At 40.7% G+C, this 19,212-nt stretch overlaps 1 protein-coding gene across 2 annotated transcripts in view; it reads right to left on the bottom strand.

Annotated features, from left to right (window-relative positions):
* LOC128340819 (protein eyes shut homolog) overlaps positions 1 to 19,212 on the bottom strand; it is a 130,526-nt gene continuing 111,314 nt past the window's right edge. For both annotated transcript variants that reach the window (XM_053286547.1, XM_053286548.1), the window contains 2 exons: positions 4,726 to 4,887; positions 1 to 2,737 (listed from right to left, as the gene is read on the bottom strand). In XM_053286547.1, the coding sequence (XP_053142522.1) occupies positions 1,545 to 2,737; positions 4,726 to 4,887 (1,355 nt within the window). In that variant the 3' untranslated portion in view covers positions 1 to 1,544. The remainder of the gene's footprint in view (positions 2,738 to 4,725; positions 4,888 to 19,212) is intronic.

The following is a 19,212-nucleotide window of genomic DNA, read 5'->3' on the forward strand; positions in this document are numbered from 1 at the left end:
TATTTCTTATTTATTTGGCATTTATTTTTTGATTACATTTTTAATTACATTCTGAAACTTAAGAGGCAAATGTATATGAGAAAGATGCTAACAGATTTGTATACTATGTTGAAAATTACTTTCATCAAGATAGACTTACTTAATGGTTCACTGGATATAAAGCTACAAAAGAAAATATAATCTTTTTATTTGCAAAATAATATCTAAATTTGTTTACATTAACGTAAATGAAAATTATCTTTTCTCAACTATTTGCTAGTAGTTTTCAAGAATAATTTTGATTTGCCATTTCTGAAGAAGAGCCTCAAATCTATATTATATTGTGCTTGTGGCAGTGAAGCCTTGGCACTGCTTGAATTGATGTGATGTCTTGGAATGTCCAGTTCTGACAAATGTTTTGCAATCTGGAGGGAGGAAAACGCTGTCTGGTTCAGATGAAAACCTTAAAATATGACATGTCTGAGCAAGCGGTCCCAGAGGAAGGGGCACTAAGGGACAGAGAGCCCTTAAACAAGGAGACAGAAGAAAGGTTTCAGAGTAGGCAGTGGAATGGAGGAAGGGCAGGTGTGGAGTGAGGCTTTAGGAGAAGAACATGGGGAAAGCAAACCAAGACAAGGGAGTAATCTGAAAATGTTTTACAGCATTTAAGATTAGGGGCTGTTTTACTATGGGCAAAGATGCCAGGGACTCTGGCCTTAAAATTAGGCAATGTAGACAGTGACTGAAAAGGAATGACCTGAAGAAACAATGGATGGGAAACATGTAGTTGAAGAGAGGAGGAGCTAAGAAAGAAATACGACTCAGGCAAAATGTACAGAGGACTTAGAGACAGAAGGGTCTCTGTATCACAGTTAAGAACAAAGTAGGTAAGGGGAAACGTAAAGGGGGGCATAGGGTGCTAGATATAGAGACTTGGTCCTGATGGGATTTTGCCTATTGTGACTGTAAGCAACCTAAGGTACCAACAAGCCAACAAATAGTGAGAAGTGATGGTAGGGTGGAATTTTTCATACTGATTTGAATTAAACAGCCAGTTTGGAGGCAGACTTCTAGTTTCTTCTTCTTGTGGTGCATGCACAGTATGTAGAACTTCATATTTTATACCTTTCCTAAGGAGTACAGTGGTCCCTCGACTTACAAACTACTCGACATAAGTATTTTTCGAGTTACAAACGGCAGTTTTAGATCCGGTTTTAGATGCGGTTTTTTCGACTTACAAATTTTTAGATGGGGTTTCCTCGACTTACAAATTTTTAGATGGGGTTTCCTCGATTTATGAATTTTACATGCGGCTTCCTTGACTTGCCTGCCTGTTTACTGCCTGTTTATTCTTGAAAAGAAATGTTCCTGTGCAGTTTGCAAGCCTTACTGGGGGTCTGGGTCTTTTTTCTAGGCTCCGGAACGCATTAATCCGTTCCCAATGCATTCCTATGGGAAACCGCTTTTCGACTTACGAATTTTTCGACTTACAAATGTGCATTCGGAACGGATTAATTTAGTAAGTAGAGGGACCACTGTACTTTATTTCTCCTGAAGACCTTCAGTTAATCCTTATCCCCACTATAAACATTATAGCCTTCTGCCTTGATTAGTGTGATCTTCTTAGAATCTCGAAAGAGTACAACATCTTTAATTTTACCAATTAGCCCCTCATTAAAAAGTCCATTGGTGACCGTGCTGACTCTTCTACCAAGTCCAAATCCACCCAAATAGCAAATGCTACCATAATTTAGAGCAGTGTATTTTTTGTGTGGATCTAGATCTTCAAAGAGAACTAGCTCATCATCAAGGTATACTTTAATGAGAGTCTTGTTTTGTGCAATGGTGACAAAATGCCAATTCTTGCAACATAGAGACTTTCTCTGGTGAATAAGGGGGACAGAAATTCTTTCCCCAAGATTAACTATAACTTTTAGCATTCCATTAGCAAGACCAGCAGCAAGGAAATCATTGTCTTCATTCTCTGCTTTTCCTAACCATATTACTAACCCTTCTGACTGAATAGTGGTAAAATTGAAAGAGATTCTAGTGAACCTGAGGTCCCTTTTTTTATAGTTGGGGTCTCTGTATTTGATGAATGAATTACCTGTAAACCCTGCAGTAAAAAATGAGATTTGTTTTTCACAGTGTCTGCCTGACCAGCCAAGTCTACATGCACAAGTGTATGAAAATAAAATGTGATCGGGTATGCAAATGCCTCCATGTAGACACCTATTATGTACACAGTAAATAGATTGCTCACATATCTTCCCCATCCAGTGCTTAGAGCACAAGCAAGAAAACCTTGAGTTTTCAACTTTGCATTTTCCATTATTTTTACACACACTGTACCCACAAGGAGTTCCGTCACAGTCACCTATATTGGAACCTCCTTTAGCTTCCTTCTCAGTCAGTTTTAGTTCTTTGTTATTTACTAGAACCTCTCGAATGCAGCCAGTGAAACCAGTAGGCTCATTCTCAATTGCCATTGAGTTAACCAGATTTAAAGCAGATACCCCTCCTACATAGAAATCTGTGTGTGTGTCTAGGGCAGTCATTCCATTGCTAGCTTTCTGAGTTATATTGATACCATCAAGCTCTAGGTAGCCTTCATTACCAACTCTTCCTGCTTTAATTAAATACCACATATTACTTGCAATATCTATATTTTGAAAAGTCTGCAAGATTACTGTTCTGTCTCCAAGGTTGTAGCGCAGTTGTACATATCCATTAACTAAAGAGATGCTTAGGAAATCGCCTATGGAAGAGAAGGGAAAAGAAGAGGCTTTAGCATTCCACGAGTTGCTAAAATGTTCATTGACAAAGCACTAGTAACTAGACAGTGGCCTTGACATTGTAGAGGACAAGAATTCACTGCACAACTTGTGACCTACCGTGTCAAAGAGCCCACCAGCCATGCATTCTGCCCTGGCAGGAGCTTGGCAACTCCACACTCATTTTATAGTTCAAGGAAAGCAAGCAAGAATAGGAGATTTGTCAAGCCCTTCATGTGCCATCACACATGACTAGTAGGTTGTATTCACCTTGGTGGGTTGCAGGTTGTGCAGGACTGGTTCAGAACACAGAAGTGGTGCAAGTCTTCTAGGATCTATTAGATATTTGAAAGAGTGTGTGGGTGTGTGGGACAAAAAGTCTTACTTCCCAGTTACCTACAGATATCAAATTTTGCATACACAATCCTGCCACTGAAATTAGCTGAATGGACTCCTTTTTACACTGGTATATGCTGGGGAAAAGATTTAGTTTATTTTTATTTTTTTAGAATAATTCTGAATATAATCCTATTTTAAATTTGTTCTAAATGGATGTTTAACACTCAATAATTCAAAAATTGCATCATGCCCAAGAAAGGCAGAATATATTTCTCTGATTCAAAATTATTATGACTCAAATTTACCATATATGGTAATTATTCAGTTCAATGAATAATGGTTGAAGTTGAAATCCTACACATTTTAAACTATTCTTTTGCTTTCCTTTTGCAACCTTATTAAAAAATCTGTTACATATATTTAATTTCTTGAACTTTACTATCTGTGTAATCTATGCAAAACGACTTTGCCTGCTCAACAACAGGCCTCACCAACTAGGCTAAAATAAGGTAATAGTGGGGAGGAAATAACTTTTGTAAAGTGGCAAGGATAGGATAAGGGTTGGGTCTGGTTTCTTTTATCATTAACATATTTAATCCTGGATGGAATCTATCGCCTTAGAGCCAGTTCAGAAATTTCCCTAGAGTTTAGTCCTAGCAGTGAATGCACTATAACCAGTGCTGTTGCCATGATCTAGCAATTTGAAGATATGCCGTCACCCTTCACAGTGCTAATCAGCTGGTGGTGCGAGCAGCATTTGTTAAGGCTTACATAACTGGCAAAAGGAATTGTTAAGGCTTACATAACACCAAGGAAAGGCTTTTCATAAGGTGCTTTGTAAACTAGGCAACAGAAACCCCTTTCATTTCTTTTGGCTGCTGCTAAGAATACTCCTGGGCCTTTCATCAGTCCAAATCTGTCTAGTTTATCTTCTCTTGTATCTATCCCCTACTCATGCTGTCATTTAATTTCTGCTTTATCTGGTTTGGTTTTTTTTAAAATCTGGCCCCAGATTCCTCTCTGCAGGTTGTGCTAGCCAGGTAATGGGATACAGGCAGGACCTGGCCTTGGGAAGGGGAACTAGGGTCTCTTGAGGGAACTGAAAACTATGTGGAAAAAAGGGGAGCCCCTCTCTTCTGTTTCCAGTAGTGGCATTTTCCATTGCTGTGTGACTAATTCCCCATAATCTCACCTGATCTGGTTAAGATGCTGAATTAATGAGGATATGTGTGTAAGAGAAAGGAATGTGCATGCCTGTGTGCCCTGGCATATGTGCTTTTTTGCCTATATGGGTTTCATCAAGGCAGTACATACTTGTGTGTTCTTGAGGGTGCTCAATGGCCGATTTAAAGTAGACCAGGGCCTGCAGATCCTCACGTTTTCCACTTACAAAGTAGGAATAGGCACTTATTACCCATCCCTTTGTCTAGCAGTCTTCAAGATGGCACATTGACTTCAAAGGGACAGGCTAGGACAATGCTTGTATGCAGATTCTACAATATTACTGCTCGAACAGTAATAATCCTGACTGACCTGAACCAGAGTTTGTCAAGAGTGCACTACAGCCATATTGCTCACTCTCCGACTAAATTGGGGTTTATCATATAGTGCAAGTCCAGGCAGTGCCCCTTACCTGATCGTGGACTCAAGTGCTGGGCAGTATAGAAGAGGATGCCTTCTGTTGAAAGGGGCCGGAATTGCAGTTGGATGTGAACCTTGCGTCGTATGTTAAAGGAATCAAATGACATCCATGAGGACTTGTTGCTACTGAAAGATGCATCACTTATGGTTAGGGCTAGAAAACAAAGCAGGAAAGTAAATCATTTTCTAATAGTGGTTGATGCGTCATTGTTTTAGCCGTGATATCAAAAGTGCAATAGATTCTCACCATTATGACCTACATCTGACTAGAAGACTGAAATGAAGCTCTTAAATTAACACATTATTCCTGCCTAATTCTGTGTACCTTTTTGAGAAGCTTATGAAAGCCCAGGGCAAGCCAGTTGTGTGTATCCATCACTGTATGCAGGATTTAGCATTTACCATGCAACTGCAAATTATTGCAAGTGCTAGAATCTGAATTCAGCTTGTGGAAGTGGATGCATTCTTCTTTGCCAAGAGTTGGATGCTGGCACATGCAGACTCTTCCACAGCTACTGTGTGCCCAGTTGGTTGTGCAACTAGGTCATAGTCTTCCCATAAAGCAACAGTGAAACTGATGGGATACCATTTTCTCCCCTTGCCCTGGGTGAAATGCATGCAACCTTTCTATATGCAAAAATGACAGAGAGATGCTCCCAAATGAAGTAATTAAATTTAGTCAGAAAGAGAGAATACCATGCTCCAAATAGGCTATTTTATAGTATGTTTAAATAGAATCAGTTCACACAGCTCTAGAGTAGGGCAACTAGCTTTGTGCCACATCTAATGGTCCTTGATCCAGTTCCTAAATGGGGCCCTGATGTGGATGTAGACATGCCCCTGCTGCATATGTAGATGTCCGCTTTCATGCAAGCATCTCCCTACTGGGAGATGAACTTTAACAGAAAAGGCAAAGAGGAACGACGACGATGGTGACAACAAGGCAGATTGGTATATAGTGTCGAAATTGAATTGTGTGCTTCAATTTCAAGTACCTTGAAACTGAATTGAATCAAGAATTGCTCACTTTTCTAAATCCACACTAATAATGTCCAAGTGGTGACACAACTGAATTTGCAGGGTTCAGAAGAATGACCCCTCATATCTGCAACCCTTGCTCAAAAGCAATGTCCATATCAATTGTTAGTAAACATGTTGTGAAGGTAGTTAAAAAAAATCTTTACATTTGTGAAATATATTTTTCCTTTTGCTTTTTACAGATTAAAAGCAGTAACAGAATGCTTCAGAGCTTAACCCAGAAAATGTTAATAATTAACTCCTCAAAAGTTTTTTTCCTCTTCCTTTTATTTCAATAAGATTACAGCAGTGCATATCACATAATCGAGGATAGCAATTATATATGTGTATATGAATACAAATATGATGGATATTTATATACTGCTTTTCAATGAATGTTTCCAAATCAGTTTTCACAGATATAAATAAATAACTGAAAAATAAAATAAAAAGTATCCCTTAAGCAGAACTTTAACATAAAATACAACCTACCAGAGTGGGGGGAGAAGGGGGGAAATAACCATATTCTTCTAAGGATCTCCCCCCACCACCACCACGTAAACAATTCATTCATTAAATTTGACCAAATTTCTGAAAATTCCTCTTTACCTTCCTGTCAGAAAAAGGCCAGTTCAGATGTTGACAAGGAATGCATGTCAGTTATCCAAAGTTGCAATTCAAGAGAAAATTTGTCCTTCCAGTGCAGTATTGTAATCCTTTTGGCAACACACACACACCCATGCATGAAGAATCCACAATTCTTGATGCTAGATTCCATGCTAGATTCTATGTGCTTGGGATGTACCACAATGACACGTGAATGTTCCTGACAGGCAATGATTGCTGCAGAGTCATGTTAACAACCTTATGGATTTCTCACCAAAATGACACAATAAACGGACAGAACTAAACCATATGCGCAAGTGTACCCGCATACAGATTACACCTCCAACATCTAGAGATTGTTACATCTTGTTAAACATTTTCTGGGGAGTCCAATAAACACTGAATAAATGTTGCTGCTGTATTAGCCTCAATTTGAGATCCAAAGAGGCATGTTTCACTGTTCCAAAGATCTTTGATATCATCTATCAGTTCTATCAGTGTCTTTAAGCTTTGGATAGAGCAAAGTTACAGGCTTAGGGACATCCAACAAATGTTCTAGGTCGAATAACAGAAACTGAATTACAGAAGCTGCAATTGCATCAGGACCAAAAACCGTGATGATAAATATTTTAGCTGAAGAAACTGCCAGCTAGCATTTAGCAGTACATCAAACTCATCTCTCAAAGTTTCAAAATATTTAAAAACTGCTTCAAAAAAGATCAGTTGATCTAATATAATGAAGCTGTCGGGGGCCCAGTTAGCAGTCTTCCAGCAGGGATTCTCCCACAACAGAAGCTTTTTATGCAAGAAAGAATCAAAACCATGTCTAGACTACAAAATTATCTAGATACGTCTTCTGGCTAAACACCGATAAAGACCTAGATCCACGAACAAATAATAAACCCAGCACCTACCAAGGTTTCAGTGGAATCAAATTGGAACTTGGCAGTTGGAACTTTACTGCCAAGTCAGGCATGTGTAAAAAATAAGTTACTGAACAGGTGGCTCTTCAAGAATCCACCAGCTGGTTGCCTAGTTCAGCATCTTGAAAAGTTCTTCCATGCTGTTCCAGATATGTTCATAGACTTCATTAAAGAGCTCCTCCCTCAATTTTGTTCTATTCAACTGAACTATGTCAACATCAAGGTCTTCCATTAGCTTCTTATGTTTGACATACATAGGTCAGATATGACCATTGAACAATCCAGGTGGATCTGGCACAGTGTAATTCCTTGAACTTCTCCTCCACTTGCATTCTTCGTAGGGAATTGAGTTTTGCCTCAGGCATGGCCAAAACCTGAGGTTCATTGTTCCACCCAAGAACTGAATATAGAACAAAGGCCCAGTGATAAGCTTGAAAAAGTGAAAAATTAAACCTGTCTTTTTCAATGGGTAGTTGGAGTTTTCAAAGTGAAAATCTAAGTGGGTGTCCTTGCCATACAAAGTCATTAATAGACTTGCTTAAAATGTGAAGGTACAAGAAGTGGAAGACCTATTTGCTTGTTTGTTTATTTTATATCCCTCCAAGGAGCCCAGTACATGGTTATGTTTCTCCTCATATATGAGCCTCAGTGTTAAATTCATCTTAATCACACTTATTTTGCCCCAAATACTCAACATAAACGATCCAATCATTTTTCGTTTGAACCAAAAATTGGGAAACGTTTAAATTAACTGAGAAAGCTTCCTAGAGACTACTGTACTTAAATACACAAGAGACTCTGGACCCCACCTAAAACCCCAAACCCTACACTCATTAGGATAATCTGTAGAACTTAAAGGCATCAAGTATGATATACCCCAATTTATGGAGTAACCTGACAAATTACCATACTTTTGAACTAAAGAAATAAGATTAGGAATTGAGACTTCTGGTTTATTAATAAAACATAAAATGTCATCTGCATATAAAATCAAATATCCTCTGTGTTATCAGTCTATAACAGCACAAGCTGTTATAACACCATGTTGAAAAAAAGAGGAGACAGAGGATATCCCTGACATGTGCCCCATCCAAGCCTGAATGAAGGGGACAATAGCCCATTGGTGATGACTAGTGAATAAGGAGCCATATATAGCATATTAACCCAAATAACAAAACTTGGTGGAAATCAAAATTTAACCAAAACATGTTTCAAGAACCCCAGATGGACTGTGTTGAATGCCTTCTCTGCATCTAAATAAATGATAGCTGCTAGGACTTGCTTATCTGAGGATAAGGCTAGTACATCAATCAACAATCTAATATTATCTGATCCTTGATGGCCAGATATAAACCCTGTCTGGACCGGATGAATAATAGTAGGGATCACAGTCTGCACTCTATGCACCAGCATAGCTATCAATATCTTAGTGTCAACATTTAGTGTCAAGTGTCAACATATCTGCTGATATGTTTCCGGGCAAAGTACAAAGTATTGGTTATAACCTATAAAGCCCTAAACAGCTTGGGCCCTGGGTATTTAAGAGAATGTCTTCTTCATCATGAACCCCACCGCCCATTGAGATTATCAGGAGAGGTCCATCTGCATTTGCCACCAGCTCGTCTGGTGGCTGGCTACTCAGGAACGGTACTTCTCTGGAATGCGCTCCCTAGTGAAATAAGAGCCTCCCCATCTCTGACAACTTTTTAAAAGTCTTTAAAGACACACCTGTTCACCCAGGCTTTTAACTGATATTGTTTTGATTGTTTTAATGTTCTTAGAATATTGTTTTAAAATTTTTAAATTGTTGTGTTTTAAATTTCTTGTTTTTGTTTTTAACTAATGTTTTACTTTTGTTTGTATCTTGTTGTAAACCACCCAGTGACGTGAGTTTTGGGCAGTATAAAAATATGTTAATAAATAAAATAAATAAACATTTAACAAAGAAATAGTTCTATAGCTAGTACATAAACCAAGATCTTTACTGAGCTTAAGGAGAACAGTTATATATGCCTCATCAAAGGAAGGAGGGAAATACTTATTAAGAAAAGTGTCATCATAGACTTCCAATGAAATTGGATCCAGGAAACTAGATCTACTTGTAATACTCCACAGAAAATCTATCAGGCCCCCCAAAAGTTACTTCTTTAAATGTGCATGATAAAGCTGTGTTGCTGGCTGGGCGACAAGGTGTAACGTGATGCTGTTATAAGAGATGTGATGCATGCGAGTAGATTTTTAAAGCAAAGGTTTTCTCCCTTCTCTTTTCAAAATAATGGGACGTGCTCAGAAACAAATGCTTTGACGATACCAGCACATCTCTAAATATAAGAAGAGTTTAAAGTGTAAATCCCACTGGACCAATTAGTGTCGGGGGAACGTGTTGACTTTGCCAGTGCTGTTGCTGAAATACATTCCTCTTTCCCTTTAGTGTTCATTATTCTTTGTGAAGTGCCTTACAGTACATTCCAGTTCACCTTCCAGTCCTCTCTATTGCTGTTGTCATGACTGCCTCTCTCTCTAGGTAATTCTCATACACCTCGAGTCCCAAAATACTTCTTGGTGCTCCGAGGACATTGCCTTCTACAACTTGATTACAAAGAATCCATTTGATAACCTGCTTAATCACCAAGGTTGTGACCTTTCCTTTGCCAGGGTCTCCCAGGAATCTTGAAGCCATACAGGAAAGGCCAAATGGCACACAATACCAATGGATCTTCCAACAGTGTTTTTTAAAAAACAAAACAAAAAAACACTATAAAGCAGCTACGGAGGAGGGGGAAGATTGGATTGGGGCAGCATTGCTGGGGGAACTGTGTGTTAACCTTTTCCACCTTGATTTTCCAGTGGAAATGGCTGTTCTCCAAATTGCTATTATCTACATTAGACAAAAGCCACCTAATGGTGCAGTGGAGAAATGACTTGACTAGCAAGTCAGAGGTTACCGGTTTGAATCCCCGCTGGTATGTTTCCCAGGCTATGGGAAACACCTTATATCAGGCAGCAGCAATAAAGGAAGATGTTGAAAGGCATCATCTCACACTGTGCAGGAGATGGCCGTAGTAAACGCCTCCCGTTTTCTACCAAAGACAGCCACAGGGCTCTGTGGTCGCCAGGAGTCGACACCAACTTGACAGCACACTTTAGCTTTACATTAGACAAAACCGCTCTGTCTCTTTTACCCTCTTCCATTGGTGCTAATAGCAGCCTCTATTAAATAAATAATAATGAATAAGGGTGAGATTTTGATTGGAGATTAGGAAAATGGTGCTGATGGAGGAGGTTAAAAACTCCCTCCCAGTGCCACTTTTCTGATCAAATTAGCAGTCTCTAGATATTTTGGAATGAAGAAAAAGATAGTGTAGGGTCTATTCATTGACTTCCTGTGTCATGTTTCATTAGCCCCAAGAAGAATTTAATGTGATATTGTAACAAGTAATTAGCTAAGAACTAATTTGCCTACTTTCCCTTCACTATCCCTGCAACTGGACTTAACTTGGTACAAATCAGGCAGTTCACGAGTTAGCTCACTTGCACCTCAAACATTCATACATCTGCCATCTTGAATTGGGGAGGATGACATCATCACAAACACTGCCTTTGAGGTGTCCGTATGTGTCCCTACAACTGTACCAAATTTGGTCCAAATCGGTACCCACATGCACTTCAAACGTTCACGTGTCTGCCATCTTGAACTGGGGTTGATGACGTCACCACATATAACGCCATTAAGGTATCCCTAGGTGTCTCTACAGCTATAGCAAATTTGGTTTAAATAGGTTAGAATGCGAGGTGATCTCATAAGCTTACTTTCCTTAAGAAAAGTAGGCTAAAAGGGGGTTCAGACTAGTAAGGTGAGTGAAATACAACAGGTTCAACTTTGGTAACACCATCTGGTAACCTGTATGTCTGCTCCCTATAAAGAGCCACTCTAATGTTCTTATTTGTACTGCTCTTCTACAGCTTAAAGCCCTGATCCTAAATCCTTCTCCCGTGCATCTTACTGCCATCCTGTTGTAATCTGTGACACTGCAGAAGTACAGCAAGTTCTAGGATATTTCCATGTTTAATCATTTTTGTTGTTGCATTAATATATTGCTGATTGGCATGAAAGTAGGCTGTCAATGGTGCAAGCAGAAGTAACAAATTATTATTTCCACGATTATTAAATACGGTAATCTTGTGAAAGACGACTAAAACTCCAAAGATATTTATGAATCTTTGGAGTGATCTGTGAATGTGCCTCTCTGCACAGCCCCCTCTATGACCACTTGCTTAAAATGGCTTGGATGGGGCTTGCCCGACCTCTTTTCCCCTGGTGGCCAATCAGAGTGTAGCTGCTGATCTCATGGGACTTTCCGCCTTCTGGCTGCGCAATGAATTGTGGAAAGGTTCTCTCTCTGAGCTTGCTGCTGCCATGCTCATCTGGGAGCAGTGGTGGCAGAGCCCAATGGAGGCTCTGCCCATCTATGCAGAATGGGGTAAGGACTCTTCTAAGTCCTAATCCACATCCTGATTGTGTGCAAGTGTCCTGGATTTCACTTGATGCTTATGTGACACTTCCTTGAAGAAACTTGAGGCTGGCCATGTTGGGCAGCTTCTCTTTCAACTGACTTTGCCTGAAGATAATTTACACGAAATATTGATGTGAATTAGCTGAGGCTGTACATGGTGCCCAAGGAGGAGACATCTTGCTTTTTCTTCTGTCAGCAAATCCTGATCCAGTCAAACGCACCATCTTATAGTATATATAAACCTGTTCCTAGTTACACATGCTTTGTTCTACTTCTACTAGCAATAGCAATAGCAATAGCACTTACATTTATATACCGCTCTATAGCCGGAGCTCTCTAAGCGGTTTACAATGATTTAGCATATTGCCCCCCAACATTCTGGGTACTCATTTTACCAACCTCGGAAGGATGGAAGGCTGAGTCACTTTTCACATATATCACTGAGTCACATATATCACTTTTCAACCTTTTCTCAAAGTGGTTTACATAGGAAAAATAAGTAAATAAGATGTCATACACCAGTAGACGACACAATGTAAAGCAGTACATTGGATTAGAAAAGGCTGCAGGTCCGCAGGGAGCATCTAGCATCCCTGCAACAATGCCCCATTGCTCTGCCAATCCAGCACAAGGGAGGAGAGGGAAGCTATTTTCATTTCTCTCCCCTCCTTCCAAAAGCCCTTTCCACTTGCATAAATATGTTCTTGAGGGTCACACAGCCCAACTATAGGGGCAGTAAATACAACCATTCAAACAGTAATTTTAGGCATACAACATTATTGTCCTATGCTGCCATCTAGAGAAGACCTTTCATTATGGCATCATTGTCACAACTTCAATGTGACACAATAATGTGATGAAAGGTATTCTAAAGCAGGGAATTTAATATTTACATTTATAATCCATGTTATTGACTGGTCTTTCTTAACTATTGCAGTGTAAAATACTATACATGTTGTTTTATATTCTTTCCATCTCCCAATTTTGTGGGTCAACAATCTGTTCATCTTGAAGAAATATCCTTTCTGATGATATTGTATGTCAGTGAAGACCAAAAAAACAAAAACAAAAACCCAAACCTGGCTTCATCCTAAAAGAGCTTATTAGTCTTGTTGAAGTTCATAATTTCCTAATTCATTCATTCATTTCCTTCCTTCCTTCCTTCCTTCCTTCCTTTTCTATACCACCCTTCTAAAAATGGCTCCGGGTGGTTTACACATATAAATAAGATGGAACCCTGTCCCCAAAGGGCTCACAATCTTAAAAGAAGCATAAAATAGACAATAGCAACAGTCACTGAGGTACTGTGCTGGGGGTGGATAGGGCCAGTTACTCTCCCCCTGCTAAATAAAGAGCATTACCACATTAAAGGTGCCTCTTTGCCAAGTTAGTAGTGGTTAATTCACAATAGTTTTAATGTAAATTTCAGCAACTTGGAAAATTTGCCTTCAATTTGAGGCAAGCACTACAGTCCTGTGAGTTCTCCAGCTCAGATTTTAATTTGAGCCAGAGAAGTTCTCCAGCCTGCCTAACTCTCTCAGTTGCATTTCACTGGCCTGGTGGTAGCATAAAGGTCTCACTAGAGGTCTTCCTCCTCACCAGTACTTTAAATGCTGCTACAGCATCACCAATGCGAGACCTTTGGAAATGTTGTTCTTTCTGGGACAACTGAGCCCTTTGCATGAACATCAGGCTTCCTGAGAAAACATCTCCCAGGGTCCCAGGCATCTCAAGTGCTTCCATAGCGGAACTTGTGGCAGCAGGGAGGAAGGCCTCTAGTGAGACCTCTTTGCAGTCACCAGCCCAGATAAGTGGTAAATGAGTGGCAAGGCTGGCTACAGGGCCTCATGGGCAGGGATTTGGGGCTCAGGGGTAGGTGGGGGATTTGTTTAGTTTCTGTTGCACTCATGTTGTTGGAATTCTGTTTGAGATAAGTAGAGCTAGTTTCCAATTTTCAAAACTTTTGAAATTTTAAATTTAAATTTTCAAAATTTTAAATCTGGTGGTGGTGGAATTCACTTATCACTAGAAGTTAGGCAAGATTAGTGGGGCTAGAAAGAATTTCAGAGATAAATTCCTGACAATATAATTTATGGTCTCCTAGGGTTGGAGGCACTGCACAATATGTAGAGTGACTGTTGGATTTTGGAATTTATACAGTCAGTTTTGCATCGGAGCTGAAGCTCTACAAAGGCCTGAAAAAATGTTGCTCAGTATTCACTTCCACAGAAACATCTTCACGACTGGAATTTTAAGCATGCATTACTGATGTTTTTGGGACTTCTAGGTAACTGTGTAGGACTGAGGCGCAACTGCAAATGAAACACTAGGTGAGGAAGGCTGCATTCTGCCACATGCTTACACTTCTGGAATTAGACGTACAAGCACGTGGCACAAAGTGAAATCTTGCTTCCAACTATGTGTGTTTTAGATTGCAATGTAAGGCTCAGAAGCTCAGTGTCCATGAGGACAGGAGAGAAACGGAGGGAGGACCCAAATGGAGTCCATGTGCCACTTCCCCAGACTGCACCATACTCAAGAGCTGTTGGATGTTTCTGTGTTATATGGAAAAAATAATTTTAACACATACCCACCATTCTGTTACCACAGAGTCCTCTTACTCAATTAGTAAAACACTATTCATTTTGTTTTGAAGCTTGCATGTCTTTTCTCACATGACTCTGCTGCTGGGTGCTTTTCAAAATGAAGTTTGCCATAATACCAGACTAGATGGTATCAGGTTGGCTGCTCTTTTGCTCCAAAATGGTACCTGGACTATTTTGTGCTGGGGAAGAGGCCTAACCTTTCCAACCACTGGACAAGCAGGTTGACACTCAAGTAATAACAAACTTAACATGAATAAAAGTTCTAGCTGAAGCATGATGGGGATGTGAACCATATCAAGACAATGAGGTTTTTCTCCCATGCAACCAAGACCTGGGCTTGGCTCCTTGTAAGAACTGATGGGATCATGCCTGATCCCAGCGGTGCTTTGGTGGCAAACCCACTTGTGGAGCCAATGAGAGCTCCCTTAGCCCCATTTTTAAATTGTGGGCAGTGCTGGCTGCTTTTAGCCCACTCATAGCTGCGGGGATCCCAACAATGCATCGAGCACTCTCATGGTGCCTTATGGGAGTTCCAGTGGGCAGGACAACACATCCTTATCTCCGGCCCTCCACACTGCCTGGGACAGTGAAGAATCATCTGGGTGTGCGATGCACATCCAGCAACAGAGGAGTGGCTGTCTTCAGGGAAGGTACGTTTCAGCAGCCTTCCCTGCCACCCGCCTGGTAGCCATTGATAGTTAGAAAAGGCTCAATATTTTAGTCTTGTAAGCATCTTGCCCCTCATACAATTCAAGCAGCTCTTGTTTCAATCCGCCACCGAACCATAATGGGGATTCACATGCCAGTTAATCCGGAGTATTGTACATTTTATATAATTTGCACATTGGTTCTAAACACCACTTTTATGTGCTACACAGTGGTGCTACTAATCTTAAAAGCAACATGCAAGTAGTATGATTATGATCAGGGTATCAGTATTAATGAAGTGAATATGTTGTCTTAAAGCCAAGGGCTGGTTTAGCCCATTTAACCGGTTTATGGATCAGTCTACCTTAGATTAATCTTTGGTTGGAAGTACATCCTACAGACAAGAAGTCCTAGGGAATATGCATATCCTTCATAGACCTATAGTTTTAGCTGCACTGTTGGTTTGTACTTTTGGCTTGTACTTTTAAGAACACGACCATAGCCTGCAATTCACAGATCAGTTTAGTTAGCATACTTGAATTTAAGTCATTTTAATAGCCTCCTCATAAATCTGTTATGTCAATAAATTCCAGTGAAATCAAAGGGTCAACATTCCAAATAGTACCTTTTAGAATTAGGATGTTTTCTGACAATTGATTTCAATCTCCCTGCACAAATTACTGAACAGAACCAAGAGTTGCCCTGTGCCTGACAAGGCAAGGGGAGGGAGGACATTCTGACCCCATTCGCTCGTAGGCCAGGGCATGAGGAACTGCTGGGAAATAGCACTATCCCTCAGCAAGAACACCAGTCAAGGGGAAGTTAATGTCTTCAGTTGCAGCTTTCATTTTTCATGCACTCATTTAGATAGTTGTGTAAGTTGTTCAGAACCTCTGGCATGTATAAGTGAAAGGAATCTATGGATGTTTTTGCAGTGCATACAGCAGATCCCATGCACCAGGTTCATTATCCCACCAGCCCAAGAATTTGATCCTATTTTGCTGGAATGTGAGATTTCTGGTCAGGCCACCGAGCAACAAAGGAACTTCTGCTTGCTGCTTAATTATGGATGGTTTTCTTTCCCCTCTCAGCTGTGAGGAAAAGAGTGTGTGTGTGAGAGAGAGAGAGATAGAGAGAGAGAGAGAGCGCGAGAGAGCACGCCTTGAGGTTGGCAACATTTGGGAATGACAAACAGTCAGGGCCGGATTAAGGACAACTGATGCCCTAGGCACAGCACAGCAATGGTGCCCCCCCTCGGCCCCCTCCATTGCTTAACTGACAAGACATTAAGACTCAAGCAAATTATTTACTTATACCTTAATATTTATTTAAATTTTAAAAAGTTTTCTTCTAGGTTAAACAAAACAGTTCCACTGCCTATAATTTCTTATAAATAGCCGCAACAGAAAGAATGATTGAGAAAAATATTTCATCTTCAAGGTCAGACATCATAACATATGACCATCTTTTACATGAAGTTTTATAAATATTTTGTACTGCTCTACAGTAATCTTTCGCAAATCAATGACTTTTTACTTCAGATATATGGTTTAGTAGTTTCTCGAAACTTTAGTCACTCACTGAGCTAAAGAAAAGATTTTTTAAACAATGCAGAGTAAAGTCGAACACGGCAGATAAAAACAATTACAAAAAATCGACTAAAGTTGAGTGTGGCAGTGAAATGCAAGGTGGCAATAAGGGAGGCGAAAAGAGAGTTTGAGGAACATTAGATAAAAGTATCAAGGGGAATAATAAAAACTTCTTTAAATACATCAGAAGCAGGAAACCTGCCAGGGAGGCGGTTGGACCAATTGACATTGAGGGAGTGAAAGGGATTATTAAGAAGGATCTGGAGGTGGCAGAGAAGCTCAATGAGTTCTTTGTGTCCATCTTCATGGCAGAGGATACAGAGCATATATACCTGTTCCTGAACCAGACTTTTCAGGGATGGAGGCTAAAGAACTGAGTCAGATAGAAGTGACAAGAGATGATGTTCTAAACTGTCTGGAAAATCTGAAAACTAACAAATTGCCAGGGCCAGATGGCATCCATCCAAGAGTCCTCAAAGAACTCAAATGTGAAATTGCTGAACTCCTTGCCAAAATATATAATTTATCCCTGCAATCAGGCTCTGTACTGGAGGATTGGAAGGTAGCAAATGTAACACCAATTTTCAAAAAGGGATCCAGGGGCGATCCGGGAAATTACAGGCTGGTTAGCTTAACATCAGTTCCAGGCAAATTGATGGAAAGCATCCTCAAGGATAAAATTGTAAAGCACATAGAAGAACAGGCCCTGCTGGGGGAGAACCAGCATGGCTTCTGCAAAGGGAAATCTTGCCTCACAAACCTTTTGGACTTCTTTGAGAGTGTCAACAAGTGTGTGGATCAAGGTGATCCAGTTGACATCATATACCTGGACTTCCAAAAAGCTTTTGACAAAGTTCCTCATCAAAATCTCCTGTGGAAACTTAGCAGTCATGGGATAAGGGGACAAGTACATGTGTGGATTGCTAACTGGTTGAAAGACAGGAAACAGAGGGTAGGTATAAATGGAGAGTTTTCACAATGGAGGGAAGTAAGAAGTGGGGTCCCCCAGGGATCTGTACTGGGACCGGTGCTTTTTAATTTATTCATAAATGATCTAGAAGCAGGGGTAAGAGGTGAGGTGGCCAAATGTGGGGAGACTTGATTGAGGTCTATAAAATCATGCATGGAGTGGACAAAGTGGATAGAGAGAAATTATTCTCCCTCTTACCTAACACTAGAACCAGGGGTCATCCCATGACATACATTGCAAGGAAATGTAGGACCAACAAGCGGAAGTACTTTTTCACACAATGCATAATCAACTTGTGGAATTCTCTGCCATGAGATATGGTGACAGCCAACAACCTGGATGGCTTTAAGAGGGGTTTGGATAACTTCATGGAGGAGAGGTCTATCATTGGCTACTAGTTGGAGGGCTGTAGGCCACCTCCAGCCTCTGAGTACCAGTTGCAGGGGAGTAACAGCAGGAGAGAGGGCATGCCCTCAACCCCTGCCTGTAGGCTTCCAGTGGCATCTGGTGGGCTACTGTGTGAAACAGGATGCTGGACTAGATGGGCCTTGGACCTGATCCAGCAGTGAAAGAGTTAAGGGCATGATAGTTAGGGGGGAAACTCTGTGGTGCCCCCCTTCCCTTGATGCCCGAAGCACGTGCTTGTTTTGCCTAATGGTTAATCCAGGGCTGCAAACAGTGCAATTCAAAGCATGTTAATGTAAGTGTCCATAGGATTTCAGCAAAAGTTGATTAATCTGGCTCTGGTGTTCTGACAAAGCATCTAGCTGTAGGGATTTGCCAAACATTCAGAATGAGTTCATGATGCATCATCATCCCATAACACATGGGATCCCATAAAATGATCCCATAATATATGAAACCAACTGGGAGAGCCTGAAACCTGGGAGAGCCACTGGCAGGTAGTGCAGACAACACTGAGCTAGTTGGACCCTGGCAGGGCCTGACCCAGTATAAGGCAGCTTCCTAGGTTCATAAATGGCTTGCCAGGAATGGGAAGCTGATACACGCAACGCATGTGCTGAAGGCCGTCTGTATTAGCCCCAGATGCATCCATGATGACACCAACATAGTGGGATTGTGATAGTTGTTTAACCCATGACCTCAGGGTCCAGTTCTTGCTGTGGCAGCAGAGAGGCATAATGACTTGAGAGCAACTCCTCCTTGGTTTGTACAATAATTTAGCACTGATCATGATGAGCCTACTGTATGATCAGCAATTCATTCCAGCCATGCTGTGTCCAATCATTATTCAAACCTGCTGTGTCATGAGCATCTCTGTCCTAATCTGCCTTGGGCATGCTACGTTTTGGTTTGCTTTCTCTGTCGTAAGGGCATTTTCTTTTGTTTGTTGCCCTTGGACAATTGGCAAAATTGGTTCCTGCTGCTGGTCTGCTTTTCTCCTGCCCTTTGTGTGTCATCAATCCTCAGGTGCTGTTCTTATGTGTCTCGTTCCTTTCCTCCTTGGATATTACACTCCATGATTTCTCTTCCCTTTATTTCGTACTCTCCCGGGCCACACAACACTGCTCTCTTTTCTCTTTCTGTCCCTGCCATCAATCGGGAGACAAGGAGATATTTTGTCTTGATAAACAGAGGATTGTTT

This window comes from Hemicordylus capensis, chromosome 1, assembly GCF_027244095.1.
Source record: "Hemicordylus capensis ecotype Gifberg chromosome 1, rHemCap1.1.pri, whole genome shotgun sequence".
NCBI lineage: Eukaryota > Metazoa > Chordata > Lepidosauria > Squamata > Cordylidae > Hemicordylus > Hemicordylus capensis.